The 18,189-nt window shown below is 42.5% G+C and overlaps 1 protein-coding gene across 3 annotated transcripts; it reads right to left on the bottom strand.

The window, feature by feature from the left end:
• Positions 1-1,761: 1,761 nt before the first annotated feature.
• On the bottom strand, positions 1,762-16,272 carry LOC112078459 (zinc finger protein 638). Of its 3 annotated transcripts, none has more exons than XM_070442057.1 (7): positions 16,159-16,272; positions 5,784-7,782; positions 4,248-4,309; positions 3,934-3,966; positions 3,359-3,676; positions 3,043-3,188; positions 1,762-2,066 (listed from the first exon to the last, which is right to left on the bottom strand). In XM_070442057.1, the coding sequence occupies exons 2-7, from the start codon at positions 7,500-7,502 to the stop codon at positions 1,777-1,779; spliced, it is 2,568 nt and encodes an 855-aa protein (XP_070298158.1). In that variant the 5' UTR covers positions 7,503-7,782; positions 16,159-16,272; the 3' UTR covers positions 1,762-1,776. The 3 variants fall into 3 exon arrangements, with proteins under 3 accessions (XP_070298158.1, XP_070298159.1, XP_024000466.2); XM_070442058.1 differs by having other exon boundaries at positions 3,043-3,176; XM_024144698.2 differs by lacking the exon at positions 16,159-16,272 and adding an exon at positions 15,308-16,137.
• Positions 16,273-18,189: the final 1,917 nt, after the last annotated feature.

The following is an 18,189-nucleotide window of genomic DNA, read 5'->3' as shown; positions in this document are numbered from 1 at the left end:
CGTAGAGCTCCTAGACAGCATTGTGTGAGGCACAGATCTGGGGAAACATCAACAGATCTACCAAAACATTTCTGCAGCATTGAAGGTCCCCAAGAACACAGTGGCCTCCATCATTCTTAAATGGAAGAATTTGGAACCACCAAGACTCTTCCTAGAGCTGGCCGCCCGGCCAAAACTGAGCCATCGGGGGAGAAACTGTCGTGTCAAGTCTGTCTCTTGTTGTGAAAACAGTGAACAACCTTGTGAACACATTTCTGAATCGTATAATTATATAATGGTCACTCTGCAGAGCTCCAAGAGCTTCCTCTGTGGAGATGGAGAACCTTCCAGAAGGGACAACCCATTCTCCTGCAGCCACTCCTACCAAGTCAGCCTTTATGTAGACGTGGCCAGCATGGGAAGCACTCCTCAGTAAAACGGCACATTGACAGCCCGCTTGGAGTTTGCCCGATGACGAAACAAGGATTCTCTGTCTGCAATTGCCAAGCGTCACGTCTCGGAGGAAACTCGGCACCCATCCCTACGTGAAGCCATGGTGGTGCAGCGTCATGCTGTGCGGATGCTTTTCAGCGGCAGGGACTGAGAGACTAGTCAGATCGAGGAAAGATGAACGTAGCAAAGTACCAGAGAGATCCTTGATGAAAACCTGCTCCAGAGCACTCAGACCTCAGACTGGGTGAAGATTCACCTCCAACAGGACAACGACCTAAGCACATAGCCAAGACAACGCCAGGAGTGCTTCGGGACACGTCTCTAAATGTCCTAGTGGCCCAGCCAGAGTCCGGACTTGAACCTAAAGAACATCTTCGGAGAGACCTGAAAATAGCCTGTGCAGCAACGCTCCCATCACAACCTGACAGAGCTGAGAGGATCTCAGAGAAGATCATGGGAGAAACTCCCCAAATACAGGTGTGGCAAGCTTGTAACGTCATACCCAAGAGACATACGAACTATGCCAAGGGCCCATGAGCCTAATGAATTTCACTATTGTCTGTTGTCATAATCATCTATATGAGCATTTGGCTGACCAGTTGCAACAGACGCCGTCCCCCCCTACCAAGATGGTCCGGCTCGGGTTCTGATCCAACCGTTCTGATTCCCATGTTCTATCCAACGGTTCTTTCCAACGTTCTGTCCAACGTCTGTTCAACGTTCTGATCCAATGGTTCTGATCAATGTGAATTTGTTCCAACTCAGTCAAACACCATTCCAGCGTGACAACTGTCGTCTGGAGCAGTCAGACCTCTCCGGTGACTTTTAAAATGGGGACAAACTAGCGACAGATTCAGGGGGGGTGAAAACGCTACGTCGAGGACCGCAGCTGTGCCGCAAAGCACATCTGTCAAATTTCCAAAAAAATATTACTCCGTACCTAAAATACTCCGTACCTAAAATACTCCGCTACCTAAAATACTCCTACCTAAAAATCTGTACCAAATACTCCGTACCTAAAATACTCCTACCTAAAATACTCCGTACCTAAAATATCTACTCTCCGTACCTAAGGCAGTACTCTGCTACCCTAAAGATACCTCCTATCCTAAAAACTCCGTACCGAAAATACTCCGTACCAAAGTCAGACCTTTATTACGGCGGCAGTTCAAATGGGTTAAAGTTGTTAGGAGACCGACATTTTTAGGCACTGAGCTGCGCCACCCCCCCCCACCCCAGCGATGCTAATGTTGATCATTCACAACATCCATCACAATGACATCACGATCAGCTCTCTGATGGTCTTCACCATGTGGAAGATTCCATCTTATCAGTGTTATTCTTTTATATTTTTAAACACAAAGAGCATACCTTGGAAGAAGCTGAGTTGGATGATTTGAAGGAGGATTTGGAGGGTGAGGAGGATTTCTTGGTTGATGCCCTCCCAGATCCGGTGACTGCCTTGCCACCCTTGGACGTTCCCGTTTCAGTCTTCCGAGAGGAGTGGCCCCTCTTGCCGGCACCTGCCTTGGCGGACGTGGCGCCTTTCTTTTTGGCGAGCTCTGCCAGGAGAGCAGGGGCCAGGGACTGCAACATCACTTCTAGACTGGTGTTCTTAGTCAGGGAGAGGCCAGCTGGAATACAAAGGGATGAATCAAAGAGGCCAGCTGGACGGAGGGGGGGGAGACACGGGCATGGGAGAGAGAGAGGGGGGATCCAGCGGGGAGGAGGAGTCACGGGCATGGGTTAGGGAGAGGAGAGGCCAGCGGGGAGGAGAGGGGGAGTCACGGGCATGGGTTAGGGAGAGGCCAGCTAGACGGGCATGGGTTAGGGTAAATTGGGTCAGATAAATAATGTACTGGTTCTCTTGACCAGAGTGTAGAAGAATGAATCAATGTGATTTCCTTGATTCTTCACATCCTCTCGACTTACCTTCCTCAAAACTAATTGGAGGAGAAGAGCTGAAGTTCCTCCCCTCGGACCTTCTCCTCCAATGCGCTTTTGAAGGCGAGAGGAATCAAGGAAAGACCATTGAGATTCATTGCACCTCTTCCCACTGCATCATTAACCTTCAGGCCAAGACTGGCCCTGGGCTAACCTTCAGGCCAAGACTGGCCCTGGGCTAACCTTCAGGCCAAGACTGGCCCTGGGCTAACCTCACCCCCCCCCCCCCTCCCCCCCCCCTGACTGCCTGGGCCAAAGACTGGCCCTGGCTAACCTTCAGGCCAAGACTGGCCCTGGGCTAACCTTCAGGCCAAGACTGCCCTGGCTAACCTTCAGGCCAAGGACTGGCCCTGGGCTAACCTTTCAGGCCAAGACTGGCCCTGGGCTAACCCAGGGCCAAGACTGGCCCTGGGCTAACCTTCAGGTCAAGACTGGCCTGGCTAACCTTCAGGCCAAGACTGGCCCTGGGCTAACCTTCAGGCCAAGACTGGCCCTGGGCTAACCTTCAGGCCAAGACTGGCCCTGGGCTAAGGTCAGTGTTAAGGTCAGGTCAGTTAAGGTCAGTGTTAGGCCACTTTAGAATGTGCGAACACTCATTTTGCCCCGGGCTAAAAGCGGTCTCCTCACCGGGCTGTAAACACGATAATTGTTCCCTCTCTCTCTTACCAGATGACTCCAGTAGTTTCTTGGCCAGTCTCTCAGCACTGCTAGACTTCTGCTGTCTGCTCTTCCCTCCTCCTCCTCCTCCTCCTCCTGAAGGGCTGTTCTTCCTCGTGTCCCGGCGCTCCCGCTCATAGCTCCTAGAACGCGACCTGGATTAATTAATTATTTGAATGAATTTTATTACACATAAAAAAATAGACATTTAAAATCCATAGAGTAGCTTTCATTCATCTGAAAACAACAATACATACATAAAAAATAATATTATTAACTATAAATAAAAAAAGCACTACAATACAGTCTTATTCTGTCATCTTACCTCCGGGATGAAGAAGTAGTCCGGGGCGAGCGGGAACGCCGACGTTCCCGATCCCAGTGCGAAGAAGACGCCGCCGGAGGGTCACGCTCCCGGCGCGAACCAGGAGACCGGGAACGCCGTGTGGCGGCGCTGTGTCTACGTTCCCGGGATCGTTCCCTGGATCGAGGTCGGCGAGCAGCGGAGGAGGACGAAGTGGTGTGGTAGGAGGAGAGGCGAGGAGAAGGAGAGCGAGACCAGGACGGAGAACGGGAGGTGGTGTGTGTCGTCTGACGACGTTTGGAGGAAGACTGGTTATTGTTATTTCTACTGGGAGCCGGGCTGGAGAGAGAGAAAAGGAGGGAGAGAGGAGAGGATGGAGAAAGAGAAAAGGAGGGAGAGAGGAGAGGATGGAGAAAGAGAAAYGGAGYGAGAGAGGAGAGGATGGAGASAGAGAAAGGGAGGGAAGGAGAGAAMGGAAGTAAGCACAGCCCGAAGAAGTTATTCCGGTTTAAAATGAAAAACTGAGTCAGCGATGACCTTCAGAGGGATAAAAGCTCTCTTTCGCTTCTACTTTAGAGCCCAGGGAACTTGCTCACCTTGTCACAGTTTCCCCGTTCCAGTCAGGATACCTGGAAGAAGGAAAAAGGTGATTAGCATAAAAAGGTACAATGTGATGGCGATCGTTGGTTGTAGATATCAAATCGCCTTTCTGCGATTCCTCGCATCCTATCTCCTCCGCCTCCTTCTCAACTGTATTGGAGGAGAAGGTATCGAGTCCCTCCACTAGGACTTTCTCCCCTCCAARGGACTTAGAGAAGGAGATGAGGGGACACGAGGAATTGAGGAAAARACTAATTTAGAAAGAGCCAGGCAGAAATTAATATTTAAAAAGACAGAAGACATCACCCACAATTTCCTGAGCAGCCGGCAGTTGTCGATGTGTAGGCTGGTGTTTTGATGTTCTATCCAGTTCTGGTGATCAAAACAGAGACYACAGTCAGTCTGAGTCTACTTCACCGCTCCCCCCAAAACCACTCCACATCAAGTCCTTTCAATATTAGTTTCCCCATCATGCAGCTAGTGCAACGTGCATTTTAACACAAAGTCCAATTTCGCTGCTTTACATAGCAGGAGTTAGTTAAACATGTCATAGTACAAATAAGGCTAGTTATACTCTCTGCCTGTTCTACCAAGAAAAACACCAGGTAGGTACGGAGTCTGTTGGGGGGAAAAGATGTCCGCCGGGAAAAGCAGCATCTGGAATCTTCTCTGGAACGGATTCTCTCGGCAGCCATCTTCTCCCCCCCCCCCCAAAAAAGTGTGTAAACCAATGACAGTAACTCTCACCACACACTCCTCTACTAACTTTTTCATACAATTTATTTAGTTACTTTGAAGAAGTTAGTAGAGGAGTGTGTGGTGAGAGTTACTGTCATTGGTTTACACAGTGTAATGACATAAGGGATATGGATTATCCAGGGGTTAGAGTGAGATATAGAGATATATGTGGCGTAGTTAGCTAAATCATTCATTAATTGACCGCGGTAAAGGCCTATTGATAGAACAAGGGAAGTTGTTTATACAGAGMGGGGGGGGGGGGGGAAATGAGGCCGACTGGCAGCTTCTACTCTCCTTGGCTGTCTCGTCTTCAAAACACCATCTGCCTCAGGCAAATCATGGTCAACGACAGTCACAAATAAAACTCAATGTCTTATAAAGTTCAACACAAGGCAAACAAATACAATGACAATATTTCAAGAGGTTAGGAAAATAATATATATAAATAAAACAATCTCATGACATATACAGTATTCAATTATTCAATAATTACAATATAATGTTGACTGCTGTGCAGGATTTGATGTTTACATATTCCTCGAAGCAACACAAGCAATTTGGTAATATTTTACTGTAAAAACATTTTCACATTATTTCCTTAATTTCATCCGTTTTAGTACATCTCAACTCACCGTGCATTGGGGAGGGGGGGTGGCAACGAGTCATAATCACATAGCTAGACTTAAGTTTTTGAATTAACAAAATGGAAGACATTCAACAAGAGAAGTCTTGAGATACAACATGAGGTTCAAAGATATACAAAACCAAAAAAATCAGTACGAAGGGGATCAGACCTGGGTTCACATACTATTTGACCTTCCAAATACTTTATATTTGCTTGATTAAACTCCTGAAACTGCAATCAAGGCAGGCTGGAGCAGGGCTGTCGTCGGGAGGGCCAAAACACCCGTTTAATTATCTGGGACCGATTCAGACCTGGGGATACCAGGTAGAAGCAACAACAACAAAAAAACTGTCGTGTTTCGGGACTTCGAGAACCAGAATTGAACAGCCCCTGAGCTAGAGAAAAAGCATCAAAYTATTTGAAACGATTTGAAATAGTATTTTAACCCAGGTCGAGACAGGTTATGGTATGAGGAAAACTCACCTGTAACTGGGCACATTCTACGTTACAGAGAGAACAGGTATGAGGAAAGATTCTGGGAGAAGCTGCGGAGTAATCACTCATCGTGGTCGGAGCCGGCAACTTCGTCGGCATCATCAACGTTGGGGGTGGGACGTTCATCTGCTGGAARATCGACGGCGGTGGACCCATCCGGGGAGGCGGACCAGTCACCGGAACGTGACCGGGAGGAGGTACCGACGGATTCATGATGGGGAATAAGGGAGGCCACATGAGGGGTGGCGTGGGAGGAGGAAATCCGACCGGGACACCTCCAATCCCGAGTCCTGCATCTCCTCCAACACCACCGCTAAGAACCACCAGGTCGGACCGAGGCTGAACCTGGCCCCGAGCGGCGCCTCGATTCTGAGACGAGAGGAGTCGGTCGAGTCCATGGTCTCCGCCGTGGACAGGGATGTTCATAGGTTTGGGTGCCGCTTTAGATAAGTCGTGGGTTCTCAGGGTCTTTTGGGTTAGGCTGGAAGGCGGAGGAAAACCGATACGAGTGTCGGTGTCATTCTTGGGGAGAGAGATAGAACTCTGGACAGTAGCGCTGCAAATCTGCTGTTGGGTACGCTGCTCGGAAAGGACCGAGGTCATGGATCCTCCAACACTACCGTACGGCGTCCCGGTGTGCCCGCTTGGAGAGTCTCCAACACTACCGTACGGCGTCCCGGTGTGCCCGCTTGGAGAGTCTCTGACTACGGCGTATTTGAGCCACTCTCTCGGGAGCGGATCTCGCCCGCCGTAACTATTGGAGCGAATATTATCATAACTGCCGTATTTAGTAGCGTCAATATTTCCATAATCGATAACTTTGCTCTGTCCTCCACCTAAGTGGTCCGACCCCGGGCTGGGTCTGTCGTCAGCCCGGGGCCGATGGTCCACATCCATGTTTCTATTGGCCTTACGGATGCAGATGTCTCGGAGGATGAAGGGCAGGTTGTCTGGGGTCAGCTGTTCGTCTGGATAGTGGCTCAGGAGCTCCAGGTCTTCGTTGGACAAGCCGAAACTTGCCAGGATGTTGCTGGCGGACTCTGACGTGTACCGGGCTGGAGGATTGGTGCCAGACGAGGCGGAGACACTCGTGAGCGCCTCAGAACCCATTGAGGTGGGTCCCGGCTCTGCCGCACCCCCAAAACCAGAGGTTTGGCTTTGGTACATCTGGGAGGGGGAAGGGGACGACTGAGGGAGTGGGGAGGAGAAGGGTTTAGAGGAAGCAGACTGGGTCAGGTGGCCAGACCAGGAGGCCATGGAGCTCTGCTGGTCGCTGCAGGACCGGCCAGGGTTGTAGCTACCCATAACTCCGCTAGACGAAAGCTCGTCCCTGGGGTCGCGACTTAGGCGAAGATTCCTGGCGTTCATTTGGGCCTGCTGGTTCTGTTTCTGCTGCACCATCTGGCTGAGCATCCTCACATCCTCTCTGGCCCAGCGGATGTGGTGGTCTATAGAGGTCTCCATTTCCGGGGCCATCCCGGCTGATCCCTGCCCCAGGTTGTACCCCATCGAGGACATCATGCCCCCCTGGCTGGAAAAACCAGAGGAACCACCAGCAGAGACAGGGCCCAGACCTGAGCGTGAGGCCATCAGAGGGTCCATCCCAGACTGGGCTTGTGGGAGTCCATACCGTCCCATCTGGGCTGGTGTTCTCTGTGCTTGTGAAGAGTACTGACCCCCTAACGGATTATATTGGGGATGGTACATGTTATTGGTGGTGGCTGCCGCTTTCAAGAGGTTGAGGAAGAGGGCAAGAGGAGGATGGGGGTGAGGAGAGGGTAGTGTGGGGTTGGCGCAGGTAACGGCGTTGGCGATGTTTCCCGCGGCAACGAGCTGATTGATGGCGATCTGTGCTTTGAGCTGGGCCAGAAGCAGGGAGGCGTGGCATAAGAGGCGCTGCGGGGGCGGGATCCCAACTCCCAGCCCTCCAATCAGACTCAGCGGGCTCGAAAGGGGAGCAGCACAACGCTCCAATAGCAACGCAAAGCTGAAAGAGTTGGAGAGGAGAAAGACACAGAGAGGAGGATTATTGGTTGGTCTTCTCTCTGGCTCGCCCTGTGACAGGGCTACAGACAGTAGTAATCAAACTGGAAAACAAGACTGGATTTTTGGGATTGATCAGTTTCCATTTTGTTTCACGAAAGTGCTTTCAAATCAGTTCCGATCCAGGTTAAACTGTTCTAGAACAGCTTCTAGAACATCGGGCTTCTGTTGGTTAGGTCTACACAGAGCAGAGGATTGTTCCTGTGTCTTCACTGGAGAAAACAAAACACTGCAAGCAAACAGGGAACAGACAGGTGGGTGGGGGGGAATAGGTGGTCATCGTAAAAACGTACAAACTTAATGCACAGCTTTAGTGAAATTTGAAAGACGGTGAACAGCTTTCTAACAAAGATTAGACATTAACAACAACTGATAGAGCCATACTTAATATCATGTACAACATAATATAACATACTAATAACGTACTATAACGTACTATAACATACTAATAACGTACTAATACCATACTAATACCATACTAATACCATACTAATACCATACTAATAACGTACTAATAACGTACTAATAACGTACTATAATAGCGTCTTTGCCCTAAAGGAAAGGATAAACTAAGACAAACGGTCAATTCAGAAATTCAAAACAGGGCTCAAATACGAGTTTAGCTGAAGTAACAGCAGCAGATCAGATTTAGCTAAAGTAACAGCAGCGGATCAGATTTAGCTAAAGTAACAGCAGCGGATCAGATTTAGCTAAAGTAACAGCTGTGGTCAAGATTTAGCTAAAGTAACAGCTGTGATCAGATTTAGCTAAAGTAACAGCCTGTGGATCAGATTTAGCTAAAGTAACAGCAGCGGATCAGATTTAGCTAAAGTAACAGCAGCGGATCAGATTTAGCTAAAGTAACAGCAGCGGATCAGATTTAGCTAAAGTAAGCACAGCGGATCCAGATTAGCTAAAGTAACAGCTGTGGATCAGATTTAGCTAAGTAACAGCTGTGATCAGATTTAGCTAAAGTAACAGTAGCGGATCAGATTTAGCTAAAGTAACAGCTGCGGCGGATCAGATTAAGCAGGTTACGCTATTGATTATGGAGGTGGAATCAAATTTGAAAAGGTTATGTGAACGCATAATCAATAACATACCATGGGACTTCCCCAAGACAATTATCCGAATGCCCTATAGCCACTTGGATTCCGCTAAACCAATCCATACTAAAACAACACGGACAAGATTACCAATCTAAAACGTTACTTCCAGCAACAACAAAAAAACGAAGTATGTTAAAGTCAAGCGTTGAGACATGAAAAGATGAACTTCTAACCTGCTTAATAAAATTTAAAAAACTGTTTGAGAGAACCCATCACCTGCAGAGAAAGACGGTGTTAAAAGTGGCCACTGGCCAGGAGCCAAGAAGTGTAAGGAGATAACCGTACGAGAGATACTGTGGCTGGCTCAGCATATAAACCGTAACGTTCATCAAGCTTCATATCAGGAATGATATGGTGATAGGATGGCTGTAGAGTTTTTTTCTGCGTGATAATTATTTTTATTTTAAACGCAGAGAGAGATCGTTTGATGATATATAGACCTGACCGAGTGGCAGGCCGCAAACTACTGCGTTTAAAATAAACAAAACAAGTCCAATACTGGCATAGCAATGTAAAAGGTTTACATAAATACATTTTGGCAGTTAACAATACTATGTTATTAATACATGATTCTTACAATGACTACGTAATACATGATTCTACAAAACTAGACTTAATACATGATTCTACAATACTCAGTTAATACATGATACTACGTTATATACATGATTCTACGTTAATACATGATTCTAACGTTAATACATGTTCTACAATACACGTTAATAACATGATTTACAATACTACGTTAATACATATGATTCTACAATACTCGTTAATACATGATGCACACAATACTACGTTCATACATGATTCTACAATACTAGTTAATACTGATTCTACAACTACGTTAAACATGATTCTACAATACTTACGTTAATACATGATTCTACAATACTACGTTAATACATGATTCACATATACTACGTTAATACATGATTCTACAATACTACGTTAATACATGATCTACAATATACGTTAATACATGATTCTACAAACTACTATACATGATTACAATCACTTAATACATGATTCTACAATCATACGTTAATACATGATTCTACAATACTCGTTAATACATGATTCTACAATACTACGTTAATACATGATTCACATACGTACTAATACATGATTCTACAATACTACGTTAATACGATCTACAATACTACGTTATATACAAGTATTCTACAGTTAATACATGATTCTACTTAATATGATTCACTTAATACATGATTCTACGTTAATACATGATTCTACTTAATACAATTAATTCGTACAATACTACGTTAATACATGATTCTACAATACTACGTTAATACATGATTCTACAATACTACGTTAATACATGATTCTACATACTACGTTAATACATATTCTACAATACTACGTAATACATGATTCATCTACACGTTAATACATGATTTCTACAATACTACGTTAATACATGATTCTACAATACTACGTTATACATGATTCTACAATACTACGTTAATACATGATTCTACAATACTACATACATGATTCTACAACTACGTTCAATACATGATCTTACATACGTAACGTTAATACTAAATACTGATTCTACAATACTACGTAATACATGATTCTACCAATACTACGTTAATACATGATTCTACAATTACTACCGTAATACATATTCTACAATATACGTTAATACATGATTCTACATATACTACGTTAATACATGATTCTAACAATACTACTTATACATGATTCCATACTCGTTAATACATGATTCCACAATGTTGCAGTGATGAGTGGAACAAAGCCTATAGGCGTATAAAAAAGCTACATCTTTTAGCAACAAACATGTATTATTATATAACACTATTATCGTCATCATATATGTTATACTATTAGTGATCATCATTATCATCATTATTATGATCATTATTGTTATCAATCTATCATCATGCATGTATTAAAGAAATCATAATTGTTATCCATTGGAGTCATGCAGTCATTATATCATTATTGTTACATTAATCAATCATTATTATGATCATTATTGTTTATCATTAATATGATCATTATGTTATCATTATCATCGAATCATTCTTTGATCAATATTTGTTTATCAGTAATCATCATCATTATTATTGATCATTATTGTTATCATTATTATCATATTATTATGAATCATTATTGTTATCGATTATCCATTATTGTGATCATTATTGTTATCATTATCAGTAGATCAATTATTGTTATCAAATTATTCAATGATCATGCTTTGAATGTGAGGTCGGTTATGTGTTATCATTATCATCCATGCATTATATGATCATTATGTTTATCATTATCATCATCATTTATTATGAATCATTATTGTTATCATTATTTAGATCGATTAGTAGATGATCAGTATTGTTATCAATTAATCATAGTCATCATTATTAATGAATCTTAATTGGGTTATCATTGTCCCATCATACCATTATTATCAATTATGGATGTTATCATTATTACATCAAATCAATTATGATCAATGTGTTATCATGTATCTAGACATTTCTTTATGCATCAATATTATTATAACTCATTTTTGTTATTCTATCTACTCTATCATCCTTAGATGAATCCATTATTGTGATCATGTATTATCATCATATTATCGATCTCTATTGTTATCATTATACTGATTATTATCATCATTATTCGGTTATCATTATCAATGGATCTATATTGATGATCATTATTGTTATCCTATCGTCTACATCATTATTATGATCATTATTGTTTATCATTATCATCATATTATTATATCATTATATCATTATTATGATCATTATATCAATCATTATTATGATCATTATGTCATTATCATCATTATGCATTATTGTTAATCACATTTATTATGATCATTATTATCATCATTATGTGTTAATCATTATTATCATCGAGTATTATGATCATATTGTTATCATTTTATGATCATTATTTGATCATTATTGGTTATCAATTATTATGATCATTATTATGATCATTATTGTTATCATTATCTATGCATTATTAATGAATCCATTAATTGGTTATCAATGAGTCATTATTGTTATCATTATCATCATCGATTATTAGATATCTATTAGTGATATTACTCATCCTCATTATTGTTATCAATTACTCATCTCATTATTATGATCATTATTCGTTATCAATTATCAATCCTCATATTATGATCATCTATCATACCTCATGTGATTATGATCATTATTGTTATCATTTTATCATGCCCTCATATTATGGATCATTATTGCTTATCACACTTCTCGGTATATTATTATGATCATTATTTATGATCATTATCATCATTATATCATCCATTATTATGATCATTATCATACTCATCTATTATGATCATTAATCATTATCATAATCATTACTTATGAATCATTATTATGCCAATCGCTGGCGAAATGGGGCCTAACCTTACTCCTTATAGTTCAAGGACCTTACATGTTCTGTTTAGAGGTGAATTGGCTCTGGAAGCCAAATAATGCATCTAAAACATAAATCAAATTATCGGTACGATTCTAGAAACATAAAACTCACATCAAAATAATTTAACAAACACAATAATAACGATTTAACCCGTTTCATCACAGTCGTATATARGACAGTATTTTTCAGTAATAACACATGTACACGCGTGTTTTATGGACGGTCTTCCACCTGTTTTCTGTAAACATGCCCTTTAACATGGAAATATGGTCGTGTGGATACCCTAAACCTATAAAAAAATATATATATATATTAAATGTAACCTTTAAGTTTTTTAGAATAATACTTACAACAAACGTACTGCYATGCGTGTTACACCGCGTACAACACACAAGTTAATACAGAACACTGAATTTGACATACGCGTTCGAAACACACCGACAGCGRCATCGCATTTWGGTACACCAGAATTKCATTCATTTCCAATGTAACGTCGCGTTCGCCTTGCAGCTTTGCGTTGCAGAGGCAGTTGCSTTCTGTGTGTGTTACATACGTTGGATTTATCAAACGTACGCGGCAAAACTGTATGCTGTAGACGGCTTGACAGAAATAGTAGCAGAAGGTGAATGTTGAACTTTTGTTGCACTCACATCCAGATGATGCCGTGTTAACTTCTTACAGCTGGGGGGGCAGTATTGAGTAGCTTGGATGAATAAGGTGCCCAGAHTAAACTGCCTGCTACTCAGGCCCAGAAGCTAAGATATGCATAGTATTAGTAGATTTGGATAGAAAACATTCTGAAGTTTCTAAAACTGTTTGAATGATGTCTGTGAGTATAACAGAACTCATATGGCAGGCAAAAACCRGAGAAAAAAATCCAACCAGTGTTTTGCGCCACGACGCAGTCGGTGTGTTCCAAGCGAAAGTCTTCACAATCCATGTGCTGCATCACAACAAAATGAATCACGCTACACGTTAGCACAATTCTTCAGTTGTTTACTACTGGTGAGTACGGGCAATGCAACTCACAAGTTTAAAATAAATTAAATGCAGGGAACACACACTGCAAACTAGTCCAGCAGATGAGTCGCAGCGGTGCAGTTTGCCTCCCAATTAAATTAACTTCTGCCGGAATCGCATACAGTTTTAAAACCTCTACAGGATCGGTGGGTCCCCCGCGGGACMGTTGAGRTAACGTAGGCTAATGTGATTAGCATGAGGTTGTAAGTAACAAAAACATTTCCCAGCACATAGATATATCTGATATTGTCAGAAAGCTACAATTCTGGTTAATCTAACTGTACTGTCCAATTTACAGTAGCTATTACAGTGAAAGAATACTATGCTATTGTTTAACGATAGTGCACAGTTTTGAACATGAAGATGTATTAATAAACCAATTAGGCACAATTGGGCAGACTTGATACAAAAATGTGAATAGAAATGCAATGGTTCGTTGGATCAGTCTAAAACGTTGCACATACACTGCTGCCATTTAGTGGCCAAAATCTAAATTGTGCCTGGGCTGGAATAATACATTATGGCCTTTCTCTTGCATTTCAAAGACGGTACAAAAAAACACAAAAGAACAGTTGTTTTTTCTTTGTATTATCTTTAACCAGATCTAATGTGTTATATTATCCTACATTAATTTCACATTTCCACAAACTTCAAAGTGTTTCCTTTCAAAGAGGTATCAAGAAAATGCATATCCTTGCTTCAGGGCCTGAGCTACAGGCAGTTAGGTTTACACGGAACCCAAACCGGCTGCGCGCGTACCATCGTGCATAAATGTATTTTGTCRCCCCACACCAAACGCGATCACGACACGCTGGATAAAATATCAAAACAAACTCTCAACCAATTATATTAATTTGGGGACAGGTCGAAAAACATTAAACATTTATGCAATTTAGCTAGTTAGCTTGCACTTGATAGCTAATTTGTTCTATTTAGCTAGCTGCTGTTGCTAGCTAATTTGTCCTGGGATATAAACATTGAGTTGTTATTTTACCTGAAATGCACATGGTCCTCTACTCTGACAATTGATCGACATAAACCAGTCCACCTGAATTGTTTCTAGTCATCTCTCCTCCTTCCAGGCCTTTTCTTCTCTTGACTTTATATTGTGATTGGCAACTTTCATAAATTAGGTGCATTACCGCCACTGACCTCGTTCGTCTTTCAGTCACCCACGTGGGTATAACCAATGAGGAGATGGCACGTGGGTACCTGCTTCTATAAACCAATGAGGAGATGGCATGTGGGTACCTGCTTCTATAAACCAATGAGGAGATGGGAGAGGCAGGACTTTTAGCTTCTATATAAGCCCTAGCAACGCAGACGCTCGTTGGCGCACGAGCAGTGTGAGTGCAATAATTGAATATAGATTTCTACATTTATTTTGCAACGCTCGCACACACGACGCCAGCGGTGTAGTCAGCCTGTTAGGTATGTCATTTTAGCATGTATATTTTTTTAAAGGGGCGGATCCTTAAGAGGTTTTAAAGCAACCGGTGTGCACAAGGTGTCATGGTACACCAGAGGTATATTCACTTCCAATGGAACTCAGCAGCATTCCGTTCTGTGTTATGCATACGTTGGATTTATCCATAGCGTAGACTTAAAGAAACAAGGTGAACGTTGAATTTCTGCTGCAGACATATCATTTTGGATCGCAGAATGAAAAAGTTTGACTGCAGAATGTATTATGAAGTGTTGATGTCGGTCTGATCTTCAAGGCGTAATGTTCAGACCAAGTCTTGGGGCTCTTAAAACTTCCCCTTACAGAACAAGCTTTCCGCCAATGATCAAATCTAATGTTATTTGTCACATGCTCCAAATACAACAAGGGGGGGGGCTGCGTTTGTTAAAAATAAGCAGGCTATAGCCATTGCTTACCTGCTACAATGTGAATGTTCACCTGCAAGCAATAACGTTGGCTGGATATTTTATCTAAAAAATAAAAAAAATCGAATCAAATTCAAAGAAATATGAAGGTAAAAAAACTGGACCTAAAAGTCGTGTATCCTTTAAAAACGGCATATGCTTCTTGGGAAAAAAGAGCGGATGGCCTTGGTCGTCCTAGCCGACAGAAAGTGTCGGGTCAGAGACCTAGCAAACCTGCGCCGTGTTCTCAATTGGCTTAAACGACGTCTGCGCGAAAATCATTGGTCTGATGCTGGTGGCGAGACAAGAAGCTAGCCACCGAGCTAGGTAGCTGACCAACTAGCTAGTGTTACAACTTGCAAAATGCCTTTCAGTCCACAAATTCAAATCGATAGCCATGCAAATTCACAAATAATAAAACTCTGCCAATATGTAAACTTCACTAACAGAAATGTAGTAACTAACGTTATGCTAGTAGTGTCAAGTGTTTTACAGGCTGACAAACAGTTAGCCAACTAGCATTGCTTGCCAAACAATCATGTGTACGTGCTACAGCCAAAGATATTGGGCCCTTAAACAAAGATATGTGATATATCATATAGATTATCACAGAAAACCACAACATTGGTTGTTGGCTAGGCTGTGATAGTTTAGCTAGCTACTTGGCCTTGCTTCTTCAACTTTCCGCAAACATCAGCCCGCCATTTTGGATTTCCTGTTTCGTATTAGCGCCGTATGCTACAAAGGCCAAACCGACAGTTTCTACTTCCAGACAACGGTATTGTCCGTCCGTCCGTCTTAAATCAAAGATATGAACAACAAATAATCTCGTCTGTCATGTGAAATATGTTTTTATGACATACCTTCCGTTATTTTGGTTTGTTTTCTATCTAGATATCTCGTAGTTTACTGAATTTTCTTTTCCGGCGACTCCCGGACGCTTGACCAAAGATTTTTCTATAACTAAACCAAGATAGACCACAGCCAGTCGTTTCTAAATGAGTCATAGTGGGCAGAACAAACAGGAAGGTGGGCAGAGCCAAGCACAAGCTAGCGATATCCTATTGGCGCGTTATAGCACACGGTTGCATATTTCCGTTAGGGAACGCCTACTATAAACTGCGCGTGTGCAATAACTCAATTCATATTTTCACTCCCTCTAAACAACGTACTTTTTTTTTTATACACCTTTGGCAAAAGGCAGTGTCTACAAAACTTAGTCCACTCTGTTCGTAACATATTATAGTTTTGGTTAATAGAAAACTGTATTGAGATTAAATGTTTCATCGATGAGAAAAWTTGCCGAATGTCAGCCAAAATCCATCACCTTCCACCTTCTCCCACTCCCGGCCACTTGGCTTCCTCTCACTGCCTACCATATGTTCTCTCTGTGGTAAAACGGAGTAAAAACAGATGTGCTCTTTCGGTTTATTTCACTCCTCCCACAACACACAGACCCGACCAAATGAAAACAGAGCTGTAGATAGAAAGACATTGCGTGAAAAAAAATTCACCAGATGGGGGAACTCTAGCCCTACAACATCAAATTCACAGTTCAAATCAAATGTTATTTGTCACATACACATGGTTAGCAGATGTTAATGCGAGTGTAGCGAAATGCTTGTGCTTCTAGTTCCGACAATGCAGTAATAACCAACGAGTATCTACCTAACAATTCCACAACTACTACCTTATACACACAAGTGTAAAGGGATAAAGAATATGTACATAAAGATATATGAATGAGTGATGGTACAGAACGGCATAGGCAAGATGCAGTAGATGGTATAGAGTACGGTATAATACATATGAGATGAGTACTGTAGGGTATGTAAACATAAAAGCCTAGTTTAAAGTGGCTAGTGATACATGTATTACATAAAGATGGCAAGATGCAGTAGATGATATAGAGTACAGTATATACATATACATTATATTAAGTGGCATTGTGTTAAAGTGGCTAGTGATACATTTTTGATCAATTTCCATCAATTCCATTATTAAAGTGAGCTGCAGTTGAGTCAGTATGTTGGCAGCAGCCACTCGATGTTAGTGGATGGGCTGTTTAACAGTCTGATGGCCTTGAGATAGAAGCTGTTTTTTTCAGTCTCTCGGTCCCTGCTTTGATGCACCTGTACTGACCTCGCCTTCTGGATGATAGCGGGGTGAACAGGCAGTGGCTCGGGTGGTTGTTGTCCTTGATGATCTTTAAGTTAAGCATCAGTTAAGCAACTGACCAAGTTATAAAGTATGTGTTAGCTCCTCAAGCTAATGTTATAGGCTTGAGCTCAGAGGGTTAACACAGTTTTAATGCATGCAGGAGGGACCCAGGTTCAAATCAGCACCACTGATGAGTATTCCACCAGACATGGAGGTATGAAAGGAGATGTGGCAGGAGGAGAAGAATGGAGAGATGATGGAGGTATGAAAGGAGATGTGGCAGGAGAGAAGGATGGAGAGAGGATGGAGGTATGAAAGGAGATGAACAGGGGGGGTGATTTGTATGGTGGTTGAGGATAAAATCCATTGCCGAAGTAAGACTTTATTGGTCCGTCCTTAGATTTGTAGCGTCTGTGCTCACCCGTTCATATGATTGGAGTAGCTGTCTAGTGTGTAAAATTATCCTGTCGAGGTCTCCTGCCATCAGACGCCGCATGTGTCACCGTACTACCCACTACCCCATCACAGGGCAAAGACAGGCACACAGTCCCCACTACCCCTCCATCACAGGGCAAAGACAGGCAAACAGTCCACTACCCCTCCATATCACAGGGCAAAGACAGGCACACAGTCCCACTACCCCATCACAGGGCAAGACAGGCACACAGTCCCACTACCCCTCCATCACAGGGAAGAACAGGCACAGTCCCACTACCCCCATCAAGGGAACAACA

Source organism: Salvelinus sp. IW2-2015, unplaced genomic scaffold, assembly GCF_002910315.2.
Source record: "Salvelinus sp. IW2-2015 unplaced genomic scaffold, ASM291031v2 Un_scaffold5706, whole genome shotgun sequence".
Taxonomy (NCBI): domain Eukaryota; kingdom Metazoa; phylum Chordata; class Actinopteri; order Salmoniformes; family Salmonidae; genus Salvelinus; species Salvelinus sp. IW2-2015.
This window is presented reverse-complemented; position numbering and strand designations above follow the sequence as displayed.